Below are 10161 nucleotides of genomic sequence, written 5' to 3' on the forward strand. Positions count from 1 at the left end.
ATGTCAGTGTTTTGGAGGATTTCAGCAGATTTCAGCCTTTCCCGAGGGCGGTTTTAGGTGTGTCTAGGCTACTGAAGTTTGAAATGTTTCTTCTCGTCATTTACGCACTCGCCTGCATTTAACACCTACGGGTCATTAAGACGTATCCCTGTGATGATAAACAAATAATCCATCCATGGTATTCGCTGCATTGTTGTTTAAGATGCAGGTTTTAAAGTGTAAGAAAAAAGTAGCAGTTTATAGTCCGGAAATTACAGTAATTAAAGTTTAAAGCCCTATTGTGGAACATTCCTGTCAAGGCAGATGATAGATTCTCCACCAGAAAAGTTACATAGTGCACCTTTTATACAACACTATAATATTCCTACCTGTAGAGATAGTTTGTTCAAACATTGCACTGGGTCGTGGAAATGCATAATGATTGAGAACAGCGTTGGTCATTGCACCGAGAAGTTAAAAAGCAGCCACCCGAACGTATCTGCTCTGAATTAGCTCGTTATGCTAATGTGAGTGTCCGGACGTGAGCACTTTAAAAGCAGGTGTCAGTGTGGGGAGTCTGTGAAGCCACGCTACATTTCAGAATTATTAGGACCATTAAAAACAGGAGCAGAGGTAAGAAGTCCTGCCTTTTTAACTGCTCAAATTTACGGCAGGGTTTGGTCATAAAAAGTAAAAGGCTAAAGCTACGGACTGTTGCTCTTTGAGACGATTTAAAATGTCATCTGTGGAGGATCGCCGTGTCTCTAAAACTAATGACACAGGCGCTGATAATGGACACGATGAGGGGTACAATTTGTTAGAGCAAAGGACATGGGGAGTATTTTATAATTAAATCCAGATGAACAAAGAAAGCCAAAAATAAAACAATATTCTGTAATCAGATTTTGTATTTTTTACTAATGGTTTGGGCAAAAATGCTAATTGCAAGAGTGATACCAATCAAAATTTATTTATAAAGCACTTTTGAAGCTGTAACACAAAGTTCTTTACAGTCTCACCAATACACACACACACACTAAAATGTATGAGGCTAAATACAGATAAACATGAGGCTGAGTAAAAGTAATTGTCGTTTGATTTGACAAGTTTTAGAATAATACAATTTAAAATAATAACAAAATATTGAGAGTATTGAGCCGAAGCATTTAGTTCCCTGGTAATATTTCTGGTGATTTACTGCATCTATGTAAAATACACAATATGTTTCTCCTGACCAAAGGAGAACAAGTACAAATCGTCCCAATATATAAGTATAGATTGTAATTTGTTCTTGTTTTTGGTGCTTTTCTTCCAGATGAACATGCTGCTGCGTCTCCAGGAGGCGGCGAACTACTCGAGTACTCAGAGCTGTGACAGCGACAGCACCAGTCATCATGAGGACCAGCTGGACTCATCCCTGGAGTCTGCCCTGTGAGTCCACCTGCGCCAGGAGGACTGGTCTAACTGCGTCAGGGGAACTAGTCTATCTGCATGAGGAGGACCACTCAGTTACCAGAACTAATCAATCTAATCCACCATGAAGCCCGGTCCACATGGCGATAATAATTCTACCTGCGTCATGAGGATCAGCTGGACTCATTCCTGAAGTTTGCCCTGTGAGTCCACCTGCGCCAGGGGGACTAGTCTAACTGCACCAGAGGGAACACTCCACCTGCGCCAGGGGGACTAGTCTAACTGCACCAGGGGGACTAGTCTAACTGGGCCAGGGGGACTAGTCTAACCTGCACCAGGGGGACTTGTCTAACCTGCACCAGGGGGACTAGTCTACTGCACCAGGGGGACTAGTCTAACCTGCACCAGGGGGACTTGTCTAACCTGCACCAGGGGGACTAGTCTACTGCACCAGGGGGACTAGTCTAACTGCACCAGGGGGACTAGTCTAACCTGCACCAGGGGGACTAGTCTAACTGCACCAGGAAAACCGGTCCACAAGAGGATAATAATTCTACCTACACCATGAGGACCTGCTGAAGTCATCCCTGAAGCCTGCTCTGTGAGTCCACCTGCATCAGGGGGTCTAGTCTAACCCGCGCCAGAAGGACTAGTCCATCTACATTAGGACCTATAACCTGCATGAGGAGGCCTAGTCCATCTTCGTCAGGGGGACTAGTCTGAATCACCCAGGAAGATCAGTCCACTAGCGTAATATAATTCTACCTGCATCATGAGGACCAGTTGGACTCATCCCTGAAGTGTGATCTGTGAGTCCACCTGCACCAGGGAGACTCGTCCATCTACTTTAGGACCGGTAACCTGCATGAGGAGGCCTAGTCCATCAGTTTGTAGTGAAATCCAGTTGGAGCCGAGTCTTGTTCCAAAATGGGACCTAAATCAGAAACTTTAAGACCTCAGTCAACAACACACAGCGCCAAAGGTTTATATGAAAAGTTTGTGCTGTAATTACAAAGGCATCAGATCGCAAAGAGTTATATCCAATTCCACCAATCATCAGAAAAGCTGGGTAGCCATTTCATACTGGAGGCTTGAACCAAAAAACTTTTAGTTAGAGGGCTCAGTTATTTAGTACCTGTGCAAGTAATTTCCTCTATAAACATATTAAACTACAGCTTCACCATATAAACTTTGGCGTTGTATGTGACAAAAGCGGTTGACTACTACGTTGTGCTGTCGACACTGTTCAGTTGCTCGTCGAGAAAACTACGGAAACTGGATTTTTTTCAACTTAATCCCAGTTATGTTTTATATTTTATCTCCTAATGTTTACAAAGAGGGCAGATTTTGTTGACTTTGTTTACAGAAGTGAAGTTCAAATGCACTTAAATATTAAAGGGAGGCGGGCGCGGGTGTGACATTAATCTTAAATCAGGTTGCGTTCTCGTTCTTGAATTCCGTGATGTCAGAAGATCAAATGGAGGACAGTGTATTGGCAAGAAGACGATATTTTTAAGTAATATCCAAAGAGAAAATCTGAAAATGTTGAACCTGGTGATGTCATGTTGGCAATTTGGTCCACAAACTTTATCTTGTGGATTAATTATTTATTTTGCGTTGAAAGAAATGGCATTAAATTTGGTTGCAGTTTTTGAGAATTGCATTTTGGAACTTAAAATATCCCCACATCTCATTGCTAAATTTCATATGATATCAAAATATTCTAGAGGTGTATAATCTTTAAAGAAACTGTAGCTGATTTTACTGTCTCGAAGAAAAAAGAAAAAAAAAGCATGCTAACAGCTTACTTCCTGGCTCTCAGAGGATAAAACGCTTTTTAAATTAGATTTAGATACACAACAGTCTCATTTTGACCCTAAGAGCTTCTTTTTATTTACTTTTTTTTTTTTACAATATATCGGTACTTTATTACAGGGGTCCCCAACCCCCAGGCCGGGGACTGGTACCGGGCCGTGGGTCATTTGGTACCGAATCACAAAAGCACGAACCCCACCACCCCCATATGTCGCAGGCCACGCCTCTAAACCAGAACTAAAAGCAGAACTAAAACCAGGACTAAAACTAGGACTAAACCAGGTCTAAACCAGGTCTAATCCAGGTCTAATCCAGGACTAAAGCAGGTCTAAACCAGGACTAACACAGGACTAAAACAGGTCTAAAACCGGTCTAAACATGGTCTAAACATGGTCTAAACCAGGTCTAAACCATGTCTAAACCAGGTCTAAAACAGGTCTAAAACAGATCTAAAACAGGACTAAACCAGGTCTAAACTAGGTCTAAAACAGGACTAAAACTGGTCTAAAACAGGTTTAAACCAGGTCTAAAACAGATCTAAAACAGGTCTAAACTAGGTCTAAACCAGGTCTAAAACAGGTCTAAAACAGATCTAAAACAGGACTAAACCAGGTCTAAAACCAGCCCACTCCAGTCCGCGAAATATTGTTGGATATAAAACCAGTCCATGGCTCAAAAAAGGTTGGGGATCCCTGCTTTATTACATTAAAATTAAGTACAGCCTCTTTAATTCTCTTGGCAGTTTCTTAGTCTTGGTGAAATCACTACTATGGTTCACCGTTTTTTGGATTTTCCTTTTGGCTATTTCAATACAACAGAATAATACAAAGCTGCCTCGTGGTTGCACTCTTTAAACAACCAGTGGGATCTTTCGGACAGTTACGACATCACCCGATCGCAGCCAATCGAACGCCCTCGGCTCGGTCCCGTTTTGGTGCTGTGCGGTTCTATGGGCCCCGTGTGATCTGGGGACTACTGCCAATACACTCGAAACCCTCAAACACAAGCACAACCAACCAGTATACAGTCTGTTAGCTGTAACGTCCCTCATGTGTGTTACTGTGAACAACAACGGACAAGTGCCAATGTTTCTTTAAAGGGCCCGTATTACGCTCTTTTAAGATGTTATAATGTTGTTTTCCTCGTCGCAAACAGACCTGGAGTTGTGTTTTGTTTCGTTCTCACGTTTAACACACAAACCCGGCAGATTTAGGCTGAGTTCCACCTCGTGATGTCACATGAAGGAAGATGAATAACGGCTTTTATTGTCTTCACGTGTACTGGACATACAAAGGAATCAAAATTGGACCTGTCACCTAGCCTAGTGCCTCCGCTCAATTTCATTTTTCTCCAGCGACTTGGGTCAGGAATCGGAATACACTAGACGGTTCGCAAAAACCCCGGAAGTGCAAGTCCGGGCATCAGCCAATCAGCGAAGAGACATATATTCTGTGTTGGCAACGATTCCCGAGATCGAGGATTTAAAGCCGGAACAAAGAGAATGTTCTGTGAATTTTATCAAGGGGAAAGACATTATTGTTCTTCTTCCTATGGAACTTGGCGCATTACATACATCACGACCAAATAACAGTGACTGGTTAAATTTAAAAAAGTACCCACCTACTGTCGAGCGAACAAATCCTATTTTCTACGAAGTGAAACCGTCTGATGAATCAGGCTGCCTGTCAACACACAATATAATATGACATGGGGAGACTAGACGTGGACCAGACTGGTACACAGGTAGCAAATAGGAAAGTGGGTAACATTAAGAAGTTGCCGATACAATACATACCTCGATACTTAGGCCACGATATTCTACATATCTCTATACAGTGCACTTTTAGTTCGATACGATATATTTGAAATCGATTCGATACGGTTCAATAAAAACTAAGTCTAAGTCATGGCTGTGATACTAAAAGTCTTTGTTAAACCACTTCTTTTGCAAAGTTCATATAAAACACAAACATTTTAATGATCAAAACAGTGAAAATGTCAAATGTGTCGCATAAATGAGTTTCCTAAACAAACGACAAAACTGTAGCTCTGTAACAAAATAATTGTGTAAAATATACAAAAATATACTCTTGGTGATATATCGATACAGCAGTCCATGATATCGATACTGTATCATCACATTAAACCCCTAATGCAGCATAACATGAGGATATGGGGAGGAGAAAAAAAGAGAACCACCCCCAGACCATGCTCCTGTTGGGGGCAAGTACACAAAAAAACAACACCTCCGCGACATACAAATATTTCCACAGGTGTAGCAACTGGGTAGGATAGGGGTGTGGAAATAATCCAACGTAGACAGGCAGCAATAGGAAGCGCTCTACTGTGTTTTTAAACTCCACACACCTTCATTAGAATCATTTGGATGTTTTCAGCGCGTAATTGCTGATCTCTACTGAACTAAAGGTAAAATGAGCTGTTAACTTAAAAAAACTACCGCTTCGTGACATCACAAGGTGGAACTGGGATTTCGAAAACACAGAGGACGTCAGACCTTCAGGGTATTTTAGTTAAAAGTCCGCAACAGGTGCTCCTCAAGGATAAGGCTCAGAAGCTACAGACAGTGAAGATGACCAGGCTTGTAATGTAAAAACGATAAAAGCGATAAAGTAAAAAGCGGTCAAAAAGTCCGAGGTACTCTGTTTGAATTAGAATAAACATCCTTTAATGGTTTTGACACATGTGGGGTCTTCGTCAGGGCATATAAAGAGGATTTTGAGCAAACTGATAATAAAGTGTTACTCAAACATGTGTGAATGAAACAAAAAAAAACAAAAAAACACAACTCCATGTCTGTTTTTGAGGAGGTTTTTGAGGTTATAACATGACTTAAAGCTCATAAGAGTCAATTTTGTGTAATATAGGACCTTTAAAGCTGCACTGTGTAACTTTTCTGGTGGAGGGTATGCCACATTCTTGTCTCCATGGAGATATTTACTATCTACTTACTTGAATTACCAAGAAATACCTGCATGCGATCGAACCGTAACCTCCTCATCTCCGCGGTGATACAGAGTAATGCCACACTGAAGAACATTCCTGGCAAAGCAGTAGCCATGGAGACACGCAAGCGAGCGGCATACCCTCGGCTAGAAATGTCACACGGTGCGTCTTTAAGTTACTGCCAAATATGCACAGCCGCTGACACGATTCTAGTCTGTTACATCTTTACTATGGCTCATGCTGGCTTGTTCTTTTTGCACTTGCTACAGAACTGAATGAGAGAAGTCAACCAAAACAGAATATTTTTCAAGCCAAAACTGTAGAATTTAACTTTAAAATAGAAGTAGAAACATATACATAGTTTAGTCATAGAAAATTATACTACAAAAGTTAAAAAGTATATCGTGAAAGGTACAGTTACAGTGTACGCCAAATGCTACTATGCACTTGTGAATACAACGTCCTTGGTTTTCTTTTGGCTCTTTTCACGCTGATTACCGAAAAACGTTTGGAAACACGCGGATGACGACTTGACGACGGTGTAGTTCCCAACACTGGGCATGTTATAAAACCGTGGATTCAGCAGCAGCGTCTTCACAACCTGTCAAAGCTTTTCCACGGCGGACGGGACACTAATCTCGTCATCGAAGTCGCTTACAGAGAGCTGATCGTAACTGCCGAACATAAAGGAACGGTACAATCACATCTTAGTCCAGTGACGTTCGTTTGGTCTTCCGATAATTTATGTTTTTAGGTTCTTTTATCAGACCAAGAGTTTGTTTGCGTACCTGACAGTTTCGACTTCCTCAGAGTGCTCACGTGATGGGATCATTTAAAGAGGTTTTGGCGCCGTCTTCCTACTGGTGGAGGCAGGACGATGGCGCCACCTGCAGTCCGACTTCATCAGGACAGTATCCCAGGTGTGGTGACATTACCGTACATCAGGGGCATAACAGAAAAAGTGCAGAGGGCGATGAGAAAACACACAAGTGAAACCATATAGAAAACTCAGGCGATTACTCGGCCACCCAAAAGCCAAAACAGAAGCAGAGTATAAATGTTACGTCATATACAAAATACCCTACACGTCCTGCAATAGAACAAACATCGGGGAAACAGTCCACGAAAAAAGAAACACAGAACGTGAGAAGGAAACAGCGAAGGCGAAACACAAAGCAGAACAGGAACGACTCAAATCAGCTGTTTCTGAGTACTGTAAAAGAGAGCAAATATCATTAAGGAAAACAAACACCATTGCTGGATTAAAAGAGGCAATCGAAATACGGAAACATGCCCTTGGGACTATGAACCAGGACGAGGGGGCTCTTTTACTCTCACATACTTGGGATACTGTCCTGAGGAAGTCGGACTGCAGATGGCGCTGTCATCCTGCCTCCACCGGTAGGAAGACAGCACAAAAACCTGTAAAAATCAGCTGAGCGACACATCACAGAAACATCACTTGACCACTCGAAAGTTTCAGGTATCAATCAGTAATTTATAAAAGGAAAAAAAACGAAAGAATACAATGACATTTGGATTTAAAAAAAAAAACTGGACATTTTCTCAGCTTTCCCAGATTTTGTCAGCATTTCTTTCACCAACAGAGCCCAAAAAAAGTCGTCATCCGCATGTTTCCAAACGTCTTCCCTTTTTTGTGACGTAAACATGAACAGAGCCCATGACGAGAAATTCGGGACGTTGCCATAGCGATTGACGATTTAAAACAAAAAAGTACTATATATCTGGATCGAATGGGAATAAATATCTGAGTTATAGTGGATCTTTGCCGGAAGCTGAAAACTGCGAATTTCGTATCTAAAATGTTAAATCTTCGGGAGATATTTTGCTTTGAAATGCAAGAAAATTAAACGTTGGCTTGTATGGGATTTAATTTTAATTTCCATCTTAAACCAAACATCTCGGGAAGAATTTGTCTCTCCCCATCCTCCAAAACGTAAAAATTTAAGTAATACATTTTTTTTTCATACTTATCTGGTTCTAAATATTACCAGACATTTTATACATATATTGGTCCTCCTTCATCTTGAGAGGATGTAGAGGAGCAGCGACTCTACCCCAAGCTCCACTGTCTCATCACCCACCTTCGTAACGGTCAAAAGTCCTCAAAATGGCGCCTATAAAGAGGAATCTGTGCCACTTTGAAGTCCACAAAGTCTTGAAATCGTCCTCGTAACTATTTTATGCATACGTGGTCCAGGCGGTACCAAAAAAAAAAAAGAAAAAATCAACAAACTTCGGACGATTTAAACGAAATGTACGTTGACGAAAAGGTGATAGAGTTTAACGATAATGGTGCTTTTCCACTGCCTTAAAAGTGCACACGTTTCGGATGGACACCTGTTTGCAGTGATGAAAAAATGCTCAAAAATCTACTTCCTGTTTTGTCTATGATTGTAACGGACATTTCCTCCCCGCTTCCTCTTTCGTGTGGTCACCTCGGGCTGTCGCGAGCGGCCGATGTAATGTACAAATGTTTTCGAAACGTGGGGGTAACCTTGTTTTTTCTAATTCTGTTTTTTTTTTTTTTTTTGGCCCAGTTGAGCTGGGTTCACCTATGAGCACAAAAGTGTGGGTCTCGTTTTTTCTATAGCCTGAGAAGCATGTTTTTTCGCTTTATAACGGGGCTGCATTCAGAAAAAGACCTTTACTCATAATATAAATATATGTATGCGTGTATTTGGAGGGAAGCCATTTTGAATTTTGTTTTTATCAAAGGGTTGCACAGGTGGGGGAGGGGCTGTACATAGTCTAAGTCTTGCACAGTGAAACGAAAGATGCATTTTGCCCTCGTCGATGTTTAAGATATAAGTAAATTATTGTGAGAGAAAAAACAAAATGGAGGTGTGTGTTTGGGTGGGAGTTTCGGGGAACAGCGGATATGTACAGTTCAAATAATGTACCAGAGGATAGAATCTGTGTGTCAGTCGTTCATTCGGTTTTGAAAGTAAAACCAAAAATAAGAAAACAGAAAAAAAAAACTATTTTCTTCATTATTTGTCGCCAAAACCAAAATGAAAAAACGGATAACGCCCGTTTCCTGTTTACGTGACTTAAACTGTGATGCCGCATACGGACTGAACCAGGACTGAACCAGGACTAAACTAGGACTAAACCAGGACTAAACTGTTTTCAGTCCTGGTCTCAGCCCCAGTCTGGACCCGGTCTCAGTCCCGATCTCAGTCCAGGTCTGCTCCCTGGTCTGGTTCCGGTCTGGTCCTGGTTTCAGTCTCAGTCCCAGTCGCAATCATGGTCTGGTCCTGGTCTGGTCTTGGCCTCAGTCCTGGTCTGAGTCCCGGTCTGAGTCCCGGTCTGAGTTCCGGTCTGAGTCCTGGTCTGCTCCCGGTCTGGTCCCGGTCTGGTCCTGGTTTCAGTCTCAGTCCCAGTCTCAATCACGATCTGGTTCTGGTCTGGTCCCGGCCTCAGTCCTGGTCTCAGTCCCGGTATGGTCCCAGTCTCAGTCCTGGTTTCAGTCCCGGTATGGTCCCGGTCTCAGTCCCGGCCTCAGTCCTGGTCTCAGTCCCGGTCTGGTCGTGGTCTCAGGCCTGGTCCTTGTCCCGGACTCAGTCCTGGGCTGGTTCCGGTCAAAGTCCTGGTCTCAGTCCCAGTCTGTTTCCGGTCTGGTCCAAGACCTGGTTTAGTCCTGGTTCAGTCCTGGTTCAGTCCAGCATCACAGTTTAAATCATGGAAACGAGAACTGTCATTATCCGTTTTTCCATTATTCAAAAACTGGGGAAAAAAACAAATCATTATCCATTTTTTCATTTTGGTTTTGGAGACAAATAATGAAGAAAATAGTTGTTTTTTCCGTTTTTTTATTTTTTGGTTTTATTTTGAAAAACAAATGAACGAATGACACACAGATTGTATCGGCACTTTTTCCACTCTCCTCCTTCAGATATAATAATCTCAGTCATATTCCCACATGTTCAAATCACTGTAGGTCTGAGAGAACGCTGCAAAAACTCA

At 42.0% G+C, this 10161-nt stretch overlaps 1 protein-coding gene across 1 annotated transcript in view; it reads left to right on the top strand.

Moving 5' to 3' along the window:
* Positions 1-9531, top strand: part of nav3 (neuron navigator 3) — a 285935-nt gene extending 276404 nt beyond the window's left edge. The window contains exon 39 of the mRNA XM_055153752.1: positions 1295-9531. Coding sequence (XP_055009727.1) covers positions 1295-1414 — 120 coding nt within the window. The 3' untranslated portion in view covers positions 1415-9531. The remainder of the gene's footprint in view (positions 1-1294) is intronic.
* Positions 9532-10161: the final 630 nt, after the last annotated feature.

The sequence above is a fragment of the Boleophthalmus pectinirostris genome, unplaced genomic scaffold (assembly GCF_026225935.1).
Source record: "Boleophthalmus pectinirostris isolate CB_2022bp ecotype Guang Dong unplaced genomic scaffold, ASM2622593v1 HiC_scaffold_18, whole genome shotgun sequence".
Lineage (NCBI taxonomy): Eukaryota > Metazoa > Chordata > Actinopteri > Gobiiformes > Gobiidae > Boleophthalmus > Boleophthalmus pectinirostris.